Source organism: Xyrauchen texanus, chromosome 12 (genome assembly GCF_025860055.1).
Source record: "Xyrauchen texanus isolate HMW12.3.18 chromosome 12, RBS_HiC_50CHRs, whole genome shotgun sequence".
Classification (NCBI taxonomy): Eukaryota; Metazoa; Chordata; class Actinopteri; order Cypriniformes; family Catostomidae; genus Xyrauchen; species Xyrauchen texanus.
In genome coordinates, this window is record NC_068287.1 from 28,869,542 (window position 1) to 28,894,221 (window position 24,680).

At 42.5% G+C, this 24,680-nt stretch overlaps 1 protein-coding gene across 1 annotated transcript in view; it reads left to right on the forward strand.

The window, feature by feature from the left end:
* The window catches only part of shank1 (SH3 and multiple ankyrin repeat domains 1), a 138,555-nt gene extending 114,163 nt beyond the window's left edge, over positions 1 to 24,392 (forward strand). The window contains 13 exon segments of the mRNA XM_052139116.1: positions 1,366 to 1,448; positions 1,694 to 1,818; positions 1,974 to 2,109; positions 2,453 to 2,533; positions 4,702 to 4,710; positions 5,211 to 5,237; positions 5,338 to 5,394; positions 5,893 to 6,005; positions 6,159 to 6,276; positions 14,424 to 16,624; positions 16,627 to 17,990; positions 20,291 to 21,193; positions 21,470 to 24,392. Of these exon segments, the coding sequence (XP_051995076.1) occupies positions 1,366 to 1,448; positions 1,694 to 1,818; positions 1,974 to 2,109; positions 2,453 to 2,533; positions 4,702 to 4,710; positions 5,211 to 5,237; positions 5,338 to 5,394; positions 5,893 to 6,005; positions 6,159 to 6,276; positions 14,424 to 16,624; positions 16,627 to 17,990; positions 20,291 to 21,193; positions 21,470 to 21,557 (5,305 nt within the window). The 3' untranslated portion in view covers positions 21,558 to 24,392.
* Positions 24,393 to 24,680: the final 288 nt, after the last annotated feature.

The following is a 24,680-nucleotide window of genomic DNA, read 5'->3' on the forward strand; positions in this document are numbered from 1 at the left end:
TTGGCATGACTTTTTTGTTTTGCACCTGGATTACATGTGAATTTTTCACTGTTTACGTTTGTTACGTTTGTATAATCCAGTAATAACTAAAGTAAATAATCTTTGTCCTTTTAATTGAAATCTATGCGAGTTGAGCTCGATGGCAATGCAGAATTTGTAATGCCTTCCAGAGATGGCGAGCCCATGGTGTGTGCGTACGTACCTTCATAAAAAAAAATTGTTTTGTATTTTGGAACACACCATGTCGTCCGCCAGACAGTTCCCATGTGCGACACATTTTAATTGACCCTGCTGCTCACAGTTTACCAAAGTTGTGTTGAGAAATATGTTTGAAAGACAAAGACTATTGTGCAACAAGCAGCCCTATTTAGATCTGAAATCTTCTGATTATCGATACCTGAAAATGGCATAGAATAGTGATGTACAGTATGTATTGTGATGTATTGCGATACATATCATTGTCACGAATGTAAGGCAATGAAGGCAGACGAAGGTTGAGGATCCAAATGCAGCTTACTTTATTGTTAACAAAAACACAAAGGAAAACCCTCAGTGGGGAAATAAACGTAAATAGAGAACTCGGGCAGGGAACACAGACCAGGGTAACAACATTCACAAACATTCAACGACTGACAGAGACTGAACAAACAGACAGGGTTTAAATACATAAACATGGGACAAAGGGGCCAATGAACAAACAGAACACAAACTAGATGACAAGGTGATTAACAGAAACCAAAGGCAAATTAACAAGGGCAGGTGAAAACAATGACAGAGAACACAAACGCTAACAAGGAGACTATGGAGTTAAACAAGGGACAAAAGTGAAAACTAAGGAGTGCAAAAGTGACAGAAATGGCAAACAAAAGGGCAACAGTGAAACAAGACAAGGTATACATAACAATCATATCGTGAGGTGTCTGGTGATAACTAGCCGTAGAGCCAATGTGTTTACACTTTGGGGTAAAATCAACTGCACTGTAAACTGGGATAGGAGACAGTATTTTAACTTTAAAGAAATTACAAATTACCTTTAAAGAGTCAGGCAGATGGAACAGTATTCATTTGTACACTGTACTCCTTTGGCCTATGACCCTCCCCCCACCAATAGTTAAAGATATAAAACTTATACTGGTGCAGTAGAGATATTTATAGTTATCTGATATTTTTCTCCCTCTCCTCTTTTTTTTCTCCATCTTCCTCTCCTACTACCATATTCACTCTATATCTGTCCGCTGTTGCCCTCTGATTCTATGCTAGCTTTGCCTTCCATTAATGTTTTTTACCATCCCTAATCTTTTCACTGGTCTCTTTCTTTCTTTCTTTTACTCTCTCTTTCTTTCTTTTACTCTCTCTTTCTCTCAGTGACTATATAATCAAGGAGAAGACAGTTCTTCTGCAGAAAAAAGACAATGAGGGATTTGGCTTTGTGCTAAGAGGAGCCAAGGGTAAGAGGGCACATTCACTCTCATTCTTTCTCTTTCTCTCTTCACACATGCAATTATACTGATCTTTCCAAATTGGAATCCAAAATGTTTAATCTATTGCACTAATCGGCTGTCATCACTGTTTCATGGTGTTGTAACATTGCATATCCCATGTATTGTAATCCTCAACCGAACATTCTGGACATGCATATGCCCTCAGCAACACGACAGGGTATACTGATTGTATAATTGTCCTCTCTTTTTAGCTCAGACCCCAATAGAAGAGTTCACTCCCACCCCAGCCTTTCCAGCACTGCAGTACCTTGAGTCTGTCGACGAGGGAGGCGTGGCATGGAGAGCTGGTCTACGAATGGGAGACTTCCTTATTGAGGTATCTGCAAGAAATGCATGGAACTTTTTGTCTGTTCTTTCCTCTGCATCACTGTCTGACAACCAATACTTAAAGTCTCTCTAGAATTGTCCTCATTCATCAAGTTTTTTTTTCACTCTCTGTTCCTGTTTACATATCTCTCTCCCCTTTTCCAGGTGAATGGGCAGAATGTGGTTAAGGTGGGACACAGGCAGGTGGTCAATATGATCAGGCAAGGCGGCAACAGCCTCATGGTCAAGGTTGTCATGGTTACCCGGAATCCTGATATGGAGGAAGGGATCAGAAAGAAAAGTAAGAGATACTAATTCACACAGTGCTGACAACAGTAGGCATTACCTGCTGAAAAACAAACTGCTTAAGACAGCCTAAGCTGGTTTGCTTGTATTTGCTGGTTTCAGATGGTCTAGCTGGTCACTCAGAGTGGTCAGGGTAGTGTTCAGCAGGTTTAGCTGGTCAAACAGATGATTTTGGTGCGCAGAACTCCTCTAACCAGTGAATTAGACCAGCTATGACCAGGCTGGGAAACCAGCGAATCAGGTTTAAGCTGTTTTTCAGCAGGGTTATGCCACCATAGTTATAATATTGATGAATGTGATGATGGTTACTACAGTGTCTGCTCTCTCTCTCTCCACAGTCCCACAGCAGAGTAAGAGATTGAGCACACCGGCTATCGCTCTACGCTCCAAATCCATGACATCAGAACTGGAAGAGATGGGTAAGACATGGGGATAAAAAAGATAAAATGAAAAGAATAAAAATAAAACACTAGAGGACAGGACCAGAATGATTAGAGAGAGAGGGCGGTGAAGAGATGATAAAGAAAAGAGCCAAAGGAATAGTTGTTCAGTCTAAAGAAGGAGGGAAGAAAGAAAACAGAGTAAATTGGTGAGTTAACTATCACAGTGTACACTGAGATACAAAATCACAATACAAATTATGGAGAGCAGTATTTAAACTGGATGGCAGAAGGAAGGAGAGAAAGACAGATAGAAAGAGAGAGAGATAGAGATAGATATAGATATATATAGAGAGAGAGAGAGAGAGAGAGAGAGAGAGAGACATCATTAAGTATGTGAATGAGTCTCAATGCATTTCACTGTTCTTTCAGAAGTTCCACACTGTCACTACCAGCACCCCCACTACAGGTAACCCCCCAAAAACTGCCCTCCACCTTATCCCTAAACCCTCCACCTGCAACCCCTTGTAGCTTTAACCCTAAACCTGAATCTGAACCACCTATCAATAGGCACACACCTCTAGCTGTCTGAGAAACAGGTTCCTGAGCACTGTGTGTCTTGCCGTCGTAATGCTGCTGGCAGTGGGGAGTGCTGGAGAGGCACAGTATGTGCTGGCTTGGAGTCACCATCACTTATAAACATTTAGTTTAGCAATCAGTGTTATACAAAATTAGGGGAATCAGACTAGATCATTTCAGCAGCCCACCATCAAGACAAACTCTGGTCTGTATAATTATACATTTATGTATACACCTTATCCTCAGTTTTTTAAACCAAAACCACACTCTCCCACCTCTATAGTCCACTGAGATTGATACTATACATAGCATGTTCCACTCCTTTCCCTTCTCCTCAGCCCAAGCAACATTCTCAAAGCTTACAGTTTCCTCTGGTGCTATGTCTACTGTAGATTGAAGTGTTTTTCTCTTAACCCCAATGCTCCTACAATCAAGTAGTTATGGAAAGTGAGGATTATACAGTCTAGTAGTAGTAGTGAGTACTGATTTAAGATCTCAATCAGATTGGTAAGTTTCTATGCAATTTCCAGGGGTCAAGGTGTACTGGTCTGGCAAGAAACAGTCATGTTTTCAAGGTATCGTTTTAATGAAAAACTGATGATAGATTTGCAATTGTTTGTGTTGTTCATGGTATTGAATCTTTGAGTTTTGTTTGAGGCAGTAATTAGCAAGTAAGCTGAGTGTAGAATCATGAGATAATGGGTACAATTATTCTGACCACAGAGTCTTCACACATTTTCTACTAATTTCTTTGGTGTTGTCTATAGAACTATTCAGAGACTGCTGTGCCATTTTAATGTCTATTAATGTTGTATGATCGATTTCAGATATATCTGCCACTAAACGTCACATACAATAAGCAAAGTGTGGTTTGTAATTTTACATGTCGGTTGGCTGGTACCTTTCTGTAAAGGTGGGAATTTCTTGGCCAGAAAAAGCTACTATGTAGACTAGACTCCTTGCCTATAGTCAAAAGTCTGGAGACTAATGTAGGGTTTAAGATTAATGCATGCACTGTTACATGTAACAAAGTTCTGTTTAGGGTTAATAGACTGGAGTAATGTCTGAACTTGATCATAGAACTTTTGATGTGTTACTGCTGTATCTTCTCAATGTGTTTGTTTTATTATGCCATCTCATACTGTACCATATGCCTATTTATATGCAGTGTTTTAATGTGAGTGAAGAGCTCTCACCTTATTCAGATGCACTCACCTCTCCACCTGGTGCAGTCTCACACCTCACAGGCTGCCATGCTCTAAAGATAGCCAAAATCATTCTAGTATTAATGTTTTGCTGCAGTGGGACTTTATAAACCAGGCAGAAGCACTTAAATGAATAAAGAAAAACAGAAGACTCAATCAAGGCAAAAGGCAGATGATGAGTCTTAACAGGCAAGAAGCTTGTTTCTTCCTCCAGTTCCCTCAGAAACCCTTAGCTTTAAATGCACACAAAAACACTTACAGACACACATACTCACACACCCTTTACACTTATTCACTTGTGGCTCGTATGAACCCTTCCTGCACACTTGTGTCGCACGGGTTATTTTTTAGTGATTGAAACCCTAACTAACCTGTCTTATAACCTCCCTAATCTTTCTGTCTGTTCTGGCATTCCATACACAGTGGACAGAGGTAAGATGCACCACTTCAACTTATCTAAGTAATTTGCTAAGGTTGTGTGTGAAAAGGATTGGAAATGCAATTGTGTTTTTATGTGTACATCCTGGAAATGAGTGGTTTTAATGAGTGGAATTGAACCTTTAGCAAGTAGTTAGGGGGCCTGCACAATAGAGTTTATGCTGTGTCAGAAAACGCTGCAAATTAAAAATGTATTTCAGTGGGGATGGTGCATCACAAGGACATAAAAAAATGCAATAAAAAACATTTGCGTAAGTGACACTTTGTCGTGTGACAAAACGCTCTGCTGTTGTATCCAATCTGCTGTATTCCCGCCTGATTTCAAACCTCATAATGAGTCTTATGCATTCTTATCTGTTAAAAACTCTGAGCTTTCTCTGCTGTGTAGGCACCTAAAGTTGGCAATTACAGAATTAGCCACTAATATAGTAGTAGTAGTATTGCAGGCTGCTGGTATTTAGCCTTATATTTACTCTCTGTTTACTTGATCACAGCCTCTGCCCCATGGAAAAAAAAATCAGGTAAAGCTCTTAGTTCCACGTTGTATATCTTGTATGAGACACTTGACCTCACAGGTCTGCAAATATTTCTTATGGGATGAATCCTGTCCATCTGTTACAGAGTTCGAATCTTCACAAGCTACAGAGAAGAAGAGGACAGTTTATCAGATGGCCTTGAGTAAGAGCGTCAATGGATTTATACAGAGGCACTGTCATAATATATTTAGAAATTTAAGAAATATGTGTTGAATCAAAGTAACTCAAGCTAAGAATTAAAGGGATAGTTCATAATTCACCCAAGAAATGAATGAATATTCATCATCATTTACCCACCCTTATGTTGTTCCAAACCATTATGACTTTCTTTGTTTTGAGGAATACAAAAAGAGATGTTAGGCAGATTGTTAAGGATTGGCAGCCTCAGCCACCATTCAATTTTTTCAAACTAATGATGGTGAATGGTGACTGAGGCTAATAATCTACCTAACTTATATTATTATTTTTTTCCATAGAAGAGAGTCATACATGTTTGGAACAACATGAGGGTGAGAAAATGATGATATAATTTTATTTTTTGGGTGAACTATGCCTTTGAGAGCTAAATCACAATAATTAAAGCCAAGAATAAATAGTTTGAATTTAATTATTCTGTTTCTCTTTAACGTTTTTTTGTCAGATAAACTGGATGAGATTTTAGCAGCAGCACAGCAGACCATCAGTACCAATGAGGTTCCAGGGCCCCGGGCTCAGGGGGTAAAAAGAGAACGGGGCAGAGGCTTTTATAATGAGGTGTGTTGTGTGTGAGACCATTTTATATACTGACTGTGTTGGTTACAAAGATTACATGAAAAATGTTACAGAGATAGTTATGAGTTATGGTTTTGCAGGAATTTAAGTGTTAGCATTAAATATGTCTATGTTTCTCTCCATTTGTTCTGGTAGCCAAGTTTCGACCAATCAGGAATGGGGATAACATCTGGGGCTGGGCTAAGCTACGATCGTGGTCAATTTGTGTCTGGCCACGGCACCCAGCACGGTATGCTGCGACAGAAGTCTATCGGTGAGGCTGTCCGTTAGTCCGTCTGTTTGTCTGTCTGCCCAGCTGTCTGTCTGTTCAACCATACTGCTATATACATCTGTGGTACATGCATTAAAGGGATAGTTCGCCCAAAAAATAAAAATTCTATCATGCCATCCCAGATGTGTGACTTTCTTTCTTCAGCAGAATACAAACAAAGATTTTTGGAAAAATATCCTATTGGTCCTTAAAGGGTAACTAAACCCCTGCTCAGAGTCTGACTCCACCCACTAGCAATATTTGAAAAATGCTCGAAAAGTGGGCAGACCCCAGCGGGGATAGAGGGGACGAACCGAGGGTGGGGCTGAGCGCGGGGGGGGCGTGCACCTGAGACCCGTAGTGACAGCTGCTGTCAGACTCTAAAATGGAGAGTGACTGGAGTGGCGCAAGTAGCTGTGCCACAGAGCGGTCTTTTGAAGTCGAGGACCTTTCTCCCCCACCTTCACCTGAAGTGGAGGGGGGTGAATTGTCTGTGGACACAGGGCCGGAGCCATATCAATTCGAGCCGCTGGCTCAAACTGCGGTTTTAACTCCCTGCTGAGCATCCGAGTGCGCATTCACCTTCACTCGTGTGCAGGAAAAACAAACGAAACGCTGTTCAGTGATGTTTATCCTTTTAGCAGGATTTTTATTTAGCAAGCTTCACTTGAACATAACATCAGTTAGCTGTTCTCTCAAATTAGAAGAATGTGACGTAAAGCGTAACGTCATCATGTACAAAACCGTATACCTCCAAATAAAACTATACAGGTAGTCAGTACCGTAATACAATGTATAAGGGTGCAATACGTTTAACACTCCTGCATCGCGAATGCGCGTTTGTCGACCCCAGAGGATTAACTTTAGCCTAACCATAAATTGTGATTCAAATATATATGATCACTCACCTCAAGACGCCGCTGAGGTGGTGGATTCCATGCAGGAGGAGCAGCGTTTGGCACTGCGTCAGCTTTCAGCCGAGCTGTTTGGAGAAGCCCATTTCCACCTCCATTGCGTTGGAGAAGCAATCCCGCGTAAAATGCAGTTTGCACACTCCTCCAGCTCTAGGCGGGAACTCGCAGTCTTCCAGAACAAGGACGTGCAACCCCTGGCACCTAATTTCCAAGTCTGCTGGAAAGCTATACAGTCCAGCAGTGCTGTTGCAACCAGAAACACTACACCTATGTACCATCCTGACCACTGTACTAAATACAGATAATCTACACTAACTTGAAGCTATCCTAACTGACGCAATACTATGCTACTAACTAACTATGCTTCTAACAATACTACACTAACAAATATGCTAATTAACTACCTAGGCTACACAAAATAATCTAAATAACTATATAAATGCTATGCTAAATAGATGCTAAAATACTCTATCCTGATCGTTTTCAATACTGCAATTCCAACTCCTGACTCGCTACAGTGGTTTTGACGAAACGAGATGGTTTTTATACTGCCATGGGCGTGGTAGCTCGTACCAAGGGTGTGGTGAGCTGGAACCTGCTTACGTCAGCTGTCACCGCTTACCTCACGAAGTACCGCAAACAGCCAATAGGAAAATTCAACTGCAGTAGCCAACGTTCAACCTGAAGAGGGCAGCACTCAGACGTTTTTACACCATATATTGTAGAATTAAAACACTTTATACACAAATGTCAAAAAAATTACTTGAATCAATGACCAGTACTAATAAAGCCCCATTCTTACAGATCATTAACTAAAAAAAGTTGGTTTAGGGTTTAGTTACCCTTTAAAATGCAAGTGAATGGTGATCAGAAATCACATAAAGGAAAGGAATCCATATGACATTGTTTAAAGCCATATCTTTCAAAGTGATGTAATAGATGTGGGTGAGAACATACAAATCTTTAAGTTCTTTTCTTTACCTTTCACTTTCAGATATGAAAGTGAAACTAAACAGGCACCACATGTGACTTTGTGAAAGTGGAGTGGAGTTTAGAGTAAAAAATGCTTCAGTTAATAACATCTCAGTTATTTAGACTGTGGCGTGATTGTTGGTGCCAGATGGGCTGATTTGAGTATTTCTGTATTGCTGATCTCCTGGGATTTTCACACACAACAGTCTCTAGAATTTACTCCGAATGGTGCCAAAAACAAAAAGTATCCAGTGAGCAGCAGTTCTGCAGATGGAAACGCCTTGTTGATGAGAGAAGTCAACAGAGAATGGCAAGAATGTTTCGACCGGAAAAAGTCTACGGTAACTCAGATAACCACTCTTCTCACAATTGTGGAAGAATAGAATAGCATCTCGGAATGCTATTATGAGATACGGGTTGGCACTGTTTTGGCAGCACGAGAGGGACCTACACAATATAAGGCAGGTAGTTTTTAATGTTGTGCCTGATCATTATATGTATATATAAATGTCACGTCTAGATGTGTTTTTGTTCATGATTTGTGTTCATGCCTTTTATTTTGAGAAGTATTTCCTGTTTCCATGCCATGCTTGTTCCTTGTCATGTGATATCCTGTTCCCTTATGTGATCTTGTCATGTGTTTCCCCTGTTCATGTGACTTGTTTTCATTGGTTCATTGGTTTATTACTTTGCTATGAGTTCTAGTTTGTCATTGGTTTAGTTTAATAGTCTTGTTGTCATGTTTGTAGTTTTGTCTATTCATTGGTTGTCTTGTTACCCATGTCTGTGTATTTAAGCCATCATGTTTGAAATTGTCTTTTGTCAGATATTGTTAATGTAACTCTGTCAAGGTTAAGTCAAGTCAAGCTATACTCATGTCATTTTAAGTATAGTTCATGTTTATGTTCATGTTTTTAGTTGGGTTTTTGGAGTATAGGTTTGGAAAATAAATTGCTTGGGTTCTTCACTCCATCATCGTCTCAGCCTTTTGCCAACGATGTTACAGTATGTAAAGCACAAATTTCCAAGAGTTGTAAGAGAGTAGCACTTCTTATAGCAAAAAATAAAAAATAGTAAAAAATAATAGTAATCAAATAAATAAATAAATAACTCTGAGACAGTTCAATCAGCCACCAATCAAAAACAACTATATTTGTGATATCTGCATCAGTTCAAACGTCAGCACGGAGTGCGAGTGAACCGATAATTTTCTTCACTTTAATACAAGTTATAACACGAATGTACATCTGAAGGCATGTTGAAAGATACAGTACAACTTACATTCACTTATCATCTCTTGTGTATGCGCCTAAGCTGTTTCAGCCACGGGAAGACGTCAGTAAAACAGTTTGTGAAGAACTTGTCACCTAACGTTATCTCAGGAAGATATGGCCAATAATATCCTCATCACGTTAGTTATCTAGAAAAATGTAAAACTTCTCTATAGAGAAGCATATCGCTAAAATTATAAATGCATTATACATTTTTGCAGAATTTACAAAAGTTTTTATGACAGCCATTTAAATTATTATATCTCAGCAATAATTAGAAACATAGTGATTACATAATCAGAAAGCGGAAACATAATTTTTTATATTTAGTGAATAAAATGTGTTTCTGGGTCAAAGTGACTCAAAATTATGGAGCCGGTCATAATCACAAAATGTGTAAAGATTTTATGAAAATGAGTTCACAATGTAGCCTAATAAGCTTACATTTATTTTGATCTAATAACCTATTTAAAAAAAAACAACTATTATTACGTTCTCTGTCGATTTGAGTCACTCACATCGCATTGCTGATGATTATGGAAAAAACTCCTTTCTCCGATTTCTGAACTCCTATTGGATCATGCCAATTCAGATGCAACTGAATTGAGCCAATGCCATTCGTGCCTGCTCAGACAATGATATTGAGCGTGCAGTGCTCAGCTTTCTATATAAGGAAAAGAGGAGAATGACAATGCCGTATCTTTCACAGCTTCGTCCACGTCAATGGAGGATTCTCCGTCTCCCTACAGCTGGGCAAACTGGTGCCTCCTTGCACACGATGGCAGTGCTCCAGGTCTACCAGGCCAAAATTCGTTAAATAATGGATGAATCCGGTCCCGACCCAACCATGTTCAAAGAACATCGCGACCGATTTTGCGCTAAGAGCAACAAAGGCCACCGCCGGAGCGATTGGGCGCTCCATGGGAAATCTGGAGACCATGACCTTTTGGCTGATGCTGACCGACATGCACGATAGGAACAAGTCGGCCCTCCTCAACGCGCTGGTATTCCCCGTTGGTCTCTTCAGCAATGCAGTGGAAGCCCTGTCGGAGCACTTCCTGACAGCCCAAAAACAGCAGCAGGCCATTAAGCATTTCATGGCTAAACGAGGCAGTACCGCCGCTCAGCCCAACCATTCACGCTCTGCTTCAGTGGACTCGCATAGAATCCCTGTTCTCTCCTCCCGCCGTTCCTGTTCGGGAGATTGTTCACAATTGTTTATCTGTGCCAATAAAGTGTAGAAAACATGTGCAGTCTGCCCGCCTTGCTGTTAGTGCAAAAAGAGAAAAATTCACAAACACTCACGAAAAGAGCAATGTTCCTCTTCACGCACCCATACACTTCCCACAAACCGTCAGCCCCGCCCCTGGGACGGGCGCCGTGTCAGTGATCTCACTATCCCTGCTGTCCAAGCGAATAAAAGCGTGGGAATCCATTCCTGGCAGAAAAGCAGATCATAGCACACATCCATCAGAACAACTGGTTTATCTCAATAGATCTGAAAGATGCCTATTTTCATATCCCGATCGTTCCTCATCACAGATGCTTCTTGAGGTTTGCATTCAAGGAGAGGGCATATCAATTCACAGTCCTGCCGTTCGGCCTTTCCCTAGCTCGGCGCACATTCACGAAATGTGTGGCTGCAGCTTTAGCCCCTCTGAGTATGAGGGACTGCACATACTCAATTACCTAGAGGACTGGCTCATTTTAGCACAGTCAGAGACCGTTTTGCACTCGCACAGGGACAGGCTACACTTGGCCTATGGGTCAATGTGAGGAAGAGCTCATTAATTCCCAGTCAGGAAATATCCTTCCTGGGGTTGCGTTTGAACTCTTTAAGAATGCATGCTTTAATCTCGGCCAAGAGAATACACTCAATATGCAGCACGGCAGCGAGTTTCAAATTGGGCATGGCTCTGCTCGTTATGGGCAACCCATGTTCCCAGAGCCCTGAATTTCAGTGCAGACATGCTCTCTCGACAAGGAGTGATCGCAGGGGAGTGGAAACTCCACCCCCTGATGGTCACAGAGATCTGGAACAGGTTTGAGAGGGCAACGATAGATCTATTCACCTCCCAGGAGACCTCTCATTGTTCCCTGTGGTATTCTATGACCGGACAGGCCCCGTTGGGGTTGTATGCGTTAGCTCAAAAATAGCCAGCAGGACAAAAGTGTGCATTCCCCCCATTGCGCCTCATTCCTCCACTCATCTCCAAAATCAGGGAAGAAATGGAAACAGTACTACTGATCACGCAAAGGTGGAGCTCCTTTATGCGCAATTTTGGGAAATCCCACTAAGACGGGACCTTCTTTCTCTGGCTCGTGGCTCTATTTGGCATCCGCAGCCGGAGTTATGGAATCTACATGTGTGGCTGTTGAGCGGGTCGTGTCAGATGATGAAGACCTTTCATAGGTCATATAGAATACAATTTTGCTGCTATTTCGGCAAATCATGCAGCTGTAGGGGGCATGCCAGTAGGTAGACACTGTTTTGTGGCCAGCTTTCTAAGAGGCACGAGGCGAATGAATCGTCCTCGCCCAGCTATAATCCCTACATGGGTCCTGGCCTTGGTGCTGAGCATGCTGACTTAAGCCCTCTTTGAACCGATGGAGACTATCGATCTGCGTTCTCTTTCCTTTAAAACACCTCTCTTACGTGCCCTGATGTTCATTAAGAGGGTGAGTGATCTACAGGCATTCTCAACGCACAGCTCCTGTTTAGAATCTGGTCCGATTGGATCTAGAGCCACGCTTAGACCAAAAAAAGGTTATATTTCCAAAGTGCTCTCTACCCACTTTAAGGCGCAGCTAGTCAATTTACAAGCCTTTTACCCCCCCTCCCTTCCAGTCAGGAGAGCAACGCTCCCTCCATATGCTCTGTCCAGTCAGAGCGCTACACACCTATGTGTCCCGCACAAGCCAATTCAGACAAACAGACCAGCTTTTTGGCTGTTTCGGAGGTCGCTCGAAAGGCATGCCAGACTCATATTGGATTGACGACGCTATTACACTGGCATACGAATATCAGGGAACCCAATTCCCTATTGGCATTAAGGCCCACTCAATGAGAGGTATGGCTGCCTCTTGGGCATGGGAAAATGGTGTTTCCATACAAGAAATCTGCCTGGCGGTGGGTTGGGCTTCGCCCAGCACCGTTGCACGATTTTACAACCTTGATGTGCATTCGGTGGCTTCACAGATATTGTCTATGCAGCAGCATTAATTAATTGTGTTCTAAGGTCCGCTTCGAGAACTCGATTAATTCAATTCGCTCCCGGACCGCATGCGCCTGTGCAACAATGCAATTCTCGGCCCTTCATGCTAAGCTCCGTCATACTTCATTTACACTGCCTAATTACACTACATGCAATATCTGGTGGTGTTATGCCGCCCGCTTATATAGAAAGCTGAGTGCCGTGTGCTCAATGTCATTGGCTGAGCGGGCACGAAAGCCATTGGCTCAATTCAGTTGCATCTGAATCCGCGTGATCCAATAGGAGTTCAGAAATCTGAGAAAAAGGAGCTTTTCCCATAAGCGTCAGCGACGTGCTGTCTTGTTCTCTACATCTCAGGGAACAGAAGTTACATACGTAACCAGAGACATTTTGTGCTCATAACTTTATTATGTTTAGAGAAAATTATTATATTGTAAACATTTCTTTACTTCTACATTATGTACAGCTATTACATTATGAAATGTGATAACATTATAATTTGCTACAGTGTGTTCATAATTTATGATCCTATTAAGTTCTGTGAAAAATATTACATTATGAGCTTAAGATGTTATTATGTTTTGAGAAAATGATTACATTATGAACATTTTATTACATCAATAATGCAATATTTATTACATTATGTGCAGTTATTACACTATGCTTTGTTACTACATTATGAGTTACTATACCATTCACTTGTGTTGCAAGGACCTATAGAGCTGAGATATTCTTCTAAATATCTTTGTGTTCTGCTGAAAAAGTCATACATGTATGGGATGGCATGAGGGTAGAGTAAATGATGGGAGAATTAAAATTTTTGGGTGAACTATCCCTTTAAGAGTGTTCGAAAGCGTACAACTGTGGGTATGCTTTAATGTGTATTATCTATGTATTAATGCTTTAATGCTCTAGATTAGTGACTGTGCTTTTCATTTTGTTGCAGGAGTCCATAAGAATCTTGTCAGGGGTTATAGGAGAAAGCAATTGGTTTTATTTTAATCTGGCACTTACCATCAATGTTATTTTTGGTTGGAGAGTAAAACATTACAGCCCATTTTTAACACCTGAGATTATTAACATACTATCTTTAAATACTAGAAGGCATCTCTTTCTGACCCATGCCATGAATCTCTAAAGCTGGTAATGCCAATAAATGTTCAATATTGAAATCTCCACAATCTTGGGTTACTAAAATGGTACCTTTTGGTTACATTAAAATTAAAGAGTGTTTCTTTATTTTGCATGCCATCTGATTAGTCTGGCATCCCTATTGTGTATTTGTGTCACTTCTTTGTCATCAGTTAGAGGTCCTGTTTGTACTGCATTTGTTCTTCTGTAACATAGGTTAACACACTGCAATCTATAAACCTGGTTTATACTGACAAATAACAGCATTGCAACAGTGTAGAGGTGAGCGGCTTGAACCTGCTTATACTGGGTGATTGACCAGTCATGGTAATAAACAGACAAGCTGACAGACAGACACACAGACATACTATAAGATGGACTTGACTCAATTCTGTACTTTGTTTTGTTTGCCTCTGCTCATTTTAGGAAATAGAGATGTCTTTTTCTTTCTCCCTCATTCTTTTTCATTTTCAGATTATTGTACATTCTCTTTCTCAAGAATATATTTATTTTCTTTGATGTTTTGTAATACCTTTCACTTTCTCCTTTCTATTTGTTCTCCATTCCTGCCCTTTTCTTTCCATGAAAATGTGTATCATTGCTCTCCCTCTCTTTCTCTCCCTTTCCTTTTTTACGTTTTGAAGCAGGGGTTCCTGAGGAGGAGAAGCAGTTCCTTCATCCTCCTGCCATTAAGTTTGCAAGAAGTCTTTCAGTACCTGGCCCAGATGACATCCCTCCCCCTACAACAGCACCCCCTGAGCCCCCTTTCTCCTCAGTGCCCCCTTTTGGCTTTAGGGGGAAGACATCCCAGCAACCTTCTGATTCTGTGTCCCAAACCACTTCCTCTTCTGCACATTATCAGCTCTACTCACAGTCAGTGCACGGCAGGGACAGGTCCCCTGGACCAACGTCTGCTTCTGGAACAGGGGACCATGCACTCCCTTACTCCCATGCCCAAGCCCACCCCTCTGTACCAAGCAGGACTGCCTCCAGAAAAGTTATTGGGTACACAGGAGACCTTGCAGGGGCTGGAGGAGCAACAGGGGCTAAAGCTGCAGCATTGAGAAGGGGCTACAGTAATGCCGTCCCACCCACCAGTGTCGCTACTGTGACTCCCCAGCAGCAGACTACGCAGAGCCAACCTTCCAGACTGGAGCGCAGTGCAATGGGGGGAGGGGCAGGAGGTGTCCTAAAAGGTGGTGCACGGAGAGGGAAGGTGCCCTTGGTCAAGCAGTCAAAGGTGGAAGATCTTCGTCAGGGCCAGGGCACACTAGAAGGGAAAGGCTCAGTGGAGAAAAGCTCTATTCCTATCCCCACCATCATTGTTAAAGCCCCATCCACCAGCAGCAGTGGTCGCAGTAGCCAAGGCAGCAGTGTGGAGGCTGAACCACCTCTTATAGGAGAGAGTGACAGTTCTAAACCCCAACCTGTTTCTCCCTCACCTGCACCCACTGTTCCACCGCCAGCCCCTCCCTCTACGCCTGCTCCCCCACCCCCATCACTGCCATCACATCGTACTCAAGAGAGTTTGGACTTCACCAGCCAGTTTGGTGCTGCCATAGTAGGGGCAGCTCGCAGAGATCGAGAACGATTCCACGAAGCAAGAAGGAAAAGTGCCTCCTTTTTTCTCTCTACTGAGGAAGAGTTGGGAGGAGCAGGAGGAGGAGGGGCAGGACGGACCCAGACCACCCAACAGCAGCTGAGCTCACAGCCTTCACCTTGCCTGAGACCATCCAAGTCTATAGATGAGGGCATGTTCTCAGGTGATACTTTTATCCACCACACACGCAGCATGCCTCCTGCCTTTGGCCTGCCTGAGTACTCCTCACCTGCTCCTTCAGGGGACTATCAACCCAAGTCTGTACCCGCAGACTTCTATGGGGCAGGAGGCCGACAGCAGCAACACCAAGCCTCTACCACAACATTTATTCACCCACTAACAGGGAAAGTTCTGGACCCTTCATCCCCTCTTGGCTTAGCGTTAGCTGCACGGGAGCGTGCCTTGAAGGATGATGGACGCATACGCAGGGAAAGGACCACAGAACACCACTTTAGCCGTCAGATGTCCAGCATTGGGGGCTTCCCCTCATCCACTGCACAACCCACCTCACACCTCTCCTACTCGATGGCCTCGTCTTCCTCTACAGCCTCCTCTGCTGCCCAGTCCCCAAGTTCCTCCTCATATCTTGTTACCTCCTCTTCACTAGCCGCCACGACTACTTCCACTCGGCCTCCATCTCCCAGGATCCTGCGTGGAGTAGGGAGTAGCTGGGGTGAGGAGGCAGGGGTTGGAGAGCGCACAGAAAGGGAGACTGCTGGTACCTCGGCTCCAAGAGAAGGCCTAAGGGTTCGTTTCTCTGAGGATAAAACCGTCCACACACACCACTACCAATCTCAGCACTACCAGCCCACCCACAAGGAGCGTGAAAGGGAGCGTCAGAGAGAGAGGTCACGAGAAAGAGAGAGAGAAAGGGAGAGGGAAAGAGAGATGGACAAAGCTCAGACCCATATGCAGCAGCAGTCCACACAACCAACGACTCATCAACCTCAGCGCCCCTCATTCTTGAGGATGGAGAGTGAGGCTGGGGCATACATCCTTTCATTAACACCTCCATCCCCTCCTCCAACTATGGTCCCTACCCGTCCTTCAGCTGGAGGAGGATGTGAAGGTGGAAGTGGCCCAGGACTTATGGTTCTTCCTCCGCCAGCTCCTTCGGTGGATGTAGATGATGAGTTTGTATTTGCTGATCCTCTCCCACCACCGTTGGAGTTTGCCAATAGTTTTGATCGTAGTTTAGGTTACTCTGGGATGATGTCTCGTAATGTAACAGCCCGCCAGCAGCTTCAACCCCTCCTCCACCGCCACCTCCCCCGCCACCTCCCCCCCCTCCTAAAGACTCCTTTATGACAGGGTTCCCCCCTCACACACCCCTGCCTTCACCTCAGGCAGGGGATTCTACAACTTCCAGTCTTACTTCCTATGACAGTGAAGTTGCCAACCTGACCCAGTCAGCCCCGTCTCCCTCTCCATCTTCCCCTAACCCTCTACCACCTACCTCCCCCTCCACCTTGCAGCCCTCTGTATTACCTCCACCTCCCTCTGTATCACCTCCTCCACCACCCACCTCTTACCACAGACCATTTGGCCTATCTCAGTCACAACACTTATACAATAGTACACACCAAGCCGGACGCTCTTCTTCTCCCACACCACCTTCCCTCTCTATCCCAGCTCCACCTGCATACCGGGGGACCTCAACAGCAACATCCACCCCTGCAACCTCTGTTTCTCTTAGAGGTAACTCCACTGTGACTGCAACCAGTTCCACAAATGCTACTGCAACTATCGCAAGGTCCACAACTACTGCTGCCACTGTCACCCAGCACACACGCATGGTAACTGTCTCAACAGTAGGTACGGGAGGTAGCATACGACCCAGCATAGAGCATCACTCACAATCCAGTGCAGCTTCCGTCAAGGCCGGTGAGTCCCAGGAGACAGTGGTGGATTCTGGGATTGAGGAGCTGGACAGCCGAAGCAGCAGCGACCATCACTTAGACAGTATCCTGGCACTCAGTGGGAGTGGGATAAGAGAGAGGTTGGAGAGAGCAGGCATGGGTAGCTTAGGTGGAGTTGGAAAGAGAATAGGGTCAACAGAGGCAGACAGAATAAGTGGAGCAGACTTTCTAGAATCTTATATGAGCTACCTTGATGGACAGACATTTGAAATGCACAATGCCAAAGCCGCCAGCACTGCATCCACCTACCCGAAAACACAGAGGTTCAGAGAAGGTAGTCGGGCTGGAGATCTTCGATGGCAAACCAGCACTGCACCCCCTGCATACCATCGACGCAGGGAGGAGGAAGAGGAAGAGGAGGAAGAGGAGGAGGCAGAAGAGGGAGAAGAGGAGGATGTGAATGCCCGTGATGGCTATAGGATGAGGGAAGGGTCAGGGATTGCTCGCTCCTCTGTAATGTACTTTGACCGACCCCACACTCCAGAATTAAAATGGGGTGATGGGTCGGCCGGAGCAGCACAGTCCATGGGGGACGGAGGAGGCCAGGCTGGAGGGACATATGTTGAGTCACGTAAGCTGCATCCTCCCATGACCAGTATGAAGGCAAGCATCATCAATGAACTAAACACCAAATTACAGCAGAGGAGCAAAGGAATGGAGAACTGGGGCTCTCAGAGGTCACTGAGCAGACATAGGTATGTGTTTGATATCAGGATAGGTACGTAGCATGGATGTGTATTACCATCTGCATGATGGCCTTGAAAATAGGCATGTGGCATGAAGATATCTCTGCTGCATTGTGTGATTTAGGGTGTCATAAGTCATAATCAATGTATATCAAGAGATCATTTCAAAGACTATGCATCAGTTAAAGGAAGTGGTGTCTTTGGTCCTTGAATATTTCTGGTTAGTTGTCAAACAACAGCAGGAGGTGCCTCGTTCCTAGTGACTTTAACACACTTAACATTAGTAACGTTTACACAATTTCCATAAAATATCATTAGTAAAATGTGGACCATGTTATTCAGTGGCTGGATGCTCCCTGAATTCTTGGAGAATTGGAAATTAAAGTTTCCAAAGATTTCCAAAAAATCAACCACAAATGGAAGCATAAACCACAGCAGTGAAGCGAATAGCTGGATAGGTGCAGTACTAACAACTATAGGATATGTAGCAGCACACATTTTATGTCTGGTTGTGAACAACATTTTTGCCAAGTAACTGTAAGTTTGATGGGGAGAGTCTAGCTGGTTAGTTAATTCAGAGAGATTTTTTTTTTGTATTTATTTTTAAATAACCTTATAGGTCGCACCAATTATAATATATGAAACTGCACAAGTCTTGCGCTTGCAGTTATAACAGCTTCATTGATTATAATGGGCACGATCCAATATTCCCAACCTTGCCGCTGGGGAAATAATACTGAGAATTTAAACTACAATACACTTTCATCACATCTCTTGTGTAGACGCACTTAGTATCAACAACACAGATAAGTCTGGATAACAAATCAGGTAAACGTTTGATGTTCTTTGAGAAAAGTTCTTGACCCTGAGTCTTATTTAAAGAATCCGGCAATGACACCTCATTGTTTATTTACAGTTTTTGCAAATATCTTATTTGTTCTGTTTTAGTTAGACTCTAAATGTCTGTGGTAGTCATTTTGCTTTGACAGTTCTGAGTTATAAAAATGCAGCTACAGGAAATGCTTCAGGGCCAGACATGCACAGTAGCGGTCTTATTCCTTTATTTTTGTTTACGTTCTTAAAATGGTCTATATTAATGAGAATTTTAGCCATATGATTAAAGGGGTCATATAATGGTACATGCACTTTTTCAAGTTGATTGTACTGAAATGTGTGTTGGCTGTGCCTGTACACAACCATCCTATTATGATAAAAATCCATCCAGTGTTTTTGTTTTAATCTCCTTATATATTTTCCCCTGCCTCAAATCGAGCCGTTCGACCGTGTGACGTCACACGGTCGGAACGCCCCTCCCAGGATTGTTGATTGACAGCAGTGTTTCAACACAGACCCGCCCTCGCTCGTGAGCGAGCTGTCAATCATAGTCCGTCATCATTGTTGATACACTGGAGCAGAATGGCGCCTAAGCGATTGTCGTGTTCTGTTCTTCGGCGTAATAACGAACACAGCAGTCATTTTGATGTTCCTAAATCTGAACCGCTGAAGACGCAGTGGCTGAGTTTTGTTTATGATGGGAATATTCCCCACGAGCAACGTCAATGCATTCATGTTTGCGCGAATCATTTTTCACCAGACTGCTTTATAAACGAGGGTCAGTATAAAGCTGGTTTTGCTAAGAAGCTGCTGCTGAAAAAAGATTCGGTACCAACTATTTATATTCCCTCTGCACCTCCAGAATAAGTAAGTGTAACGTTTTATTAACCTTTATATTAATCTTTGCAAATCGCTTGCACGCTTCACAACGAATGTGGCTAATGTTTACGGAGGGGCGGGGTGACCAAAGCTCATTATCTTTTAAAGTCATATGCACTCAAACGGCGTGCTGAAAACAGAGCTGTTTTTGAGCAGGTAAAATTAGTGTTTTCTTAAAATACTAATGAGAATTTTTAATAAAAGTATATTACAAAGTATTCATTTAGACCCTAAAGATTCATATTAACTTGTACAAAAATGGCATTATATGACCCCTTTAAAGGACTGCTTGAGATTTTGAGATTCTAAAAAGAAATTTGCTTGAATTAAGCTTTGTTTTGTAATTGACAATTTATTATTAGCAACATTTTAAACACCAATGATCTCTTTGTGTGTACTGTGTTACTGTTTCCATTTTTAAACTGTTCATCTCTTTTTGTGATTTCTGCTTTTTATCGTATGGTCTGTCTGTCCCACATAAGACACAGGTAACTGTTGAACTAAACCTCATTGCTCTTCCTCCCTTTTTCTTTCTCTCTCTTTTTTTTCTCTGTTACACTCTTGCATTCATTTGTTTTCATCTCCTTTCTATTCAGGTTCTCAGAGGACTCCACAGGTGCACTGAGTCCTCCCTCTGTCCGCTCTACCTCCCCATCTCCTGTTCACCTGTCTCAGCCTGCTTTGTCTCCCTCTCCCACAACTTCCTCCCAGCCACTCTATCCAAACTGGGCTCGATCTCCTTCCCCTCAGCCCCCTGCTGCCTCATCCCAGCCTCCTCCCCGCTCCCACTCACCTGTTTCTCCCTCATCGTATTCACCATACCCAACGTCACCCAAACACCGGCCTGTGTACCGCACCAAAGCCCTGGAGTTCCAGTTTATCCCCAGCCGAGAGTCCCGTAAGGCTGAGTCCCATCATGCTCAGCGCAGGCGAGCACCCAGCCCACTAATTTTTCCCTCTGACCGTCCCAAGCTTGGCCCTCCCCGCCCCTCATCCCTTCCTATTCTCCCCACCAACCCCCTCTATAGCAGCCTGTATGACCTCCGGGGTTCCATTACTCCACCCTCACCTGCCAACCCCCTCGGAGACCCCTACTTCTCCCCCTCTCCCCCTCTCTTTGCCCCCTCAGGTGCCCCACCACCTCCAAATTCCTCACTTGTGGTTTCTCGTTCCTTGTCTCCCACCCACTTCCTGTCAGGGACTTCATCCCCACCACTGCACCCTATTCCTCCACCCACTTGCCTGAGCTACCCCCACCTTCCACCCCCTTCACCTACCAAACCCTTTGCCTCCAAACCACTTCCATACTGGACCAAGTACGATGTGGCTGATTGGCTGGGCTACCTGAACTTGGGTGAGCACAGGGAGCGTTTTCTAGACAATGAGATTGATGGCACGCACCTGCCCTCTCTTACAAAGGAGGACTACCTGGACCTAGGAGTGACCAGGGTTGGCCACCGAATGAACATAGAGAGGGCACTCAGGAGAGTGATGGACAGGTGAGAGAAGAGAAAAATGCAAATCAGAACAGCAATGGAGAGAGGAGAGGGATTAGGGTGAGAAAGGGATAGCGCACGAGGAAAGAGAGCTAGTACAGATTAGGGAAAACATTGATAATTGATGGATAAATAACCTCTGGAAACAGCTGAAGTGGGCCACTGTATGTACTCAATGATGGCATGTGGAAAGAGATGGACATAGGAGAGAAAAAAGGAGGGGGATGAGGGCGAATGAGAAAAAATACTTATTTATAAAAATACCCCCCCCATCATCAGGCTGTCTTCTAGCACTTTCCCTGTTTCCGCACTCTCCCCTCGACATGAACTTATAGACAGAAGGAGAGATGAGGCCAACCACAACTGAGAGGACAGGAAAGATGAGGCGACAACTGCTGACAACAGAGATTCACTAAATGGAAGAGAAAAAATAAACACAAGAGGAGGGGACTTTGATATCAACCTGCTAGCTCACAGATGAAGAAATAAGAGAAAGTTCAAGGTCTGCCAAACTGTGAACACACCTGCACTTACACATGTTATTCAGTCAACTAAAACATAAACACCACATGGTACATACCAACAGATTAACAGAACACACTTAGTCTGAGCTTGCAGGCACTCACAAGGTAATCAAAATGTGAATGATCGAATTAATCAAATATGGATTCAAAACTAACTCAATATGAGAAGGTGATGTACTACATAACTGAGCCAAATAATTTTGAGGGAAACAATCAAAACGATCATTCGCTTATATGGTTTTTTTTTTTTCAGTGGATCTTCAAATAGAGATAGGGAGAAAGAGAGATATTGAAACCTCCTTTGCTGTCTTTCTCTTTTTCTTAGATTTTGAACCGAGTCTGTATAACTGACACGTTGTACTATTGGTCTCATTTTTAGAGCAGGTTCAATGGAGACTGACGCAGAGAGGGCGAGTACTGACAAACCCCCTGTCTTGCATGGCTAGGGAAGCCCTTAAAATAGAAGTCAATTTAACGGCAGGCACTTAATTGTGTGTGTGTGTGTGAGAGAGAGAGAGAGAGAGAGAGAGCGAGAGAGAGAGAGAGAGAAAGAAAGAAAGAAAGAAAGAAAGAAAGAAAGAAAGAATTCAAAGTTCATCACTAGAGGCATGACCGTGATTTGTTGTGTGTTTTTACCTCACCGATGGAGGGATTCTATTTTACCCAAGACAGATAGGGGCTAGTGCTTATCTTGTATTTCATTACAACTTCTTTACCTTCTCATGTCTTATAATGGAATTATATATCTATATCTATACAGACTGGTCACTGTATTAAAAACCCGTAGCAAAAATAAGTGCCCAGACCAACAGAATAGACACACAAGCTCTCTAACACATACAAACACACATGTACACAGTACATCCTCAGAGTGCTGATTCCAACATACACACACACACACACACACGAAAACACAAACACTGATACGCATATGTTTTATTTATATAAAAAATAATGGGACACAGTAAAATATATATGTATGGATTCAAGATGAAGATGTTAAAACATACGCAAAAAATATTTTAAAGGAAGATGATACAACATATTTATACAGTATATATAAATATATATATATATATATATATATATATATATATATATATATACTGAAAATGTATCAACATTTTTACCACAGACTCTTAAAATATAGAGACTGCAACTTCAATGAACCTCTTAAAGATACAAAGGCTCCATTTTAAAAGAGGAGACTACATGGAGAAGAGGGAGAAGGAGAAAACCAAACTGCCTCTATTTCTCACCCTCTCTCCTTCCAAAAACACTCTTTCTATGGAGGCAAGGCAAGACGAACATGCACTCTGACATCGGTCAGGGATACATGCTAATATCTGTTTTAATACAACTGTTCCTATAATGATTTTTAAACTCTAAATGGCTCTGGAATTGTTGATTTAGCAAGAGACAATGTTATTTATTGCAGTCACTGTTATCATCGTCCTTGCTGTTATCGCTATGACTGAGCTACAATGTTTGTTCCTGAGAGAAAATACTGGAAGTGTTTATGCTTGAAGATTTTTAGTTTGTGACCTCATGCAATGTGCTCAAATTGTTGGTACCTCTTGGACTTAAATTAGAGAAAAGACTTTCATATCTAACAATGTCCCTCACTCTTCTGCTCTTCCCTTCCTACATCACACAAAATATTGTGACATCACTTTGTATGCAAGGACTATCAATGAAATGATCAAAGATTTTATTGTGTGTGCAGTATACACCCTTTACATTCATGTTCCCTGTACCTAAAATTGAATTTAGTGACCTCCAGCCCTAATATACCATATCACAAATAGTTGCTCAATCAATTAAAAGGGCTCCTCATAACATTACACTTCCTTTTATTCCTCATATTTTCTCTTCCTTTTAATCGGCTGTCACCTTTACAATGACTTCACCTTTATGTTCCCTTCTTACAGTATCTTAGACATGTTTCTTTCAGGACCATCAGTAAAGATCTCGCCACCTCTATCTCCTATTCATCTTGCATTTGTTTGTCCTCTAAATAAAGAGTGGGATTCATTCATCATGCATTACAGTGCTCACTTAATCACTCCTACTGGACAAAAAGATTGCAGAACTAATTGTATTTTTGATGTTTAAGTGGGGTAAGTATAGTGACATTGAGGATAACAGTAAGGACAATGAAAGAAATTAGTTTTTATGATTTGAGATGAAAAAAAAAATTATTCCAAGTTTTAAAGAATCTTTGTCTTCCAATGTTTAACATGGGTTTAATGTGTAATCAAATCATGCTTTCTACAAATCCTGCTTCCCGTTTTTTCACTTTTCCTGAGTCATAATTCATCGAGACAATTAGCAGCTGGTCTATGGAACCAAGGTACATGATAAATATTCTCAGTTTTTTGTTGCCTGCTGGGTGGAGTAAAGTGTTACGTACTTTTCACCCTCCTGACAGTTCAGTGTCTGAATAAAAGATTGGATCATTGGAACACATAATGCATGAAAGCTAGCATAAGGCATCAACAGCCAAATTTTTTTTAAAAAGCAAGATTATTTAAGGCTCGATGCTCATTCTACATAAGCTTCAAATCCCAGGCAACAACTAAAATAACAGTATTCAACCTTCCACTAGACATGCTTTGACATACTGCAGGGTTATCCATTATCATTCTGAAGTTGTATGCACATTGAAGATCAGTGTGACCCAGGAAGAGGTGACAGAACACACACAGGAGCAATTGACTAATTAGCCATCCAGGGTGTGCAGAAAGCATCTTTTTTCATTGAAATTTAACAATTAACCAATAAGAGGTTATTCACAGAATATATACATATTCTGATATTCATATACACATGGAATACAAATGTTTTAAGAAATGAAAAGGTTATTAGAATTATAATAAAAGAGGCAGGAATTCCTTTGAGTTGCTTGTGGTTTGTTAGCAATACTAAAGAGACCTCACATATGGACATTTTAATGTTTGCCCTTG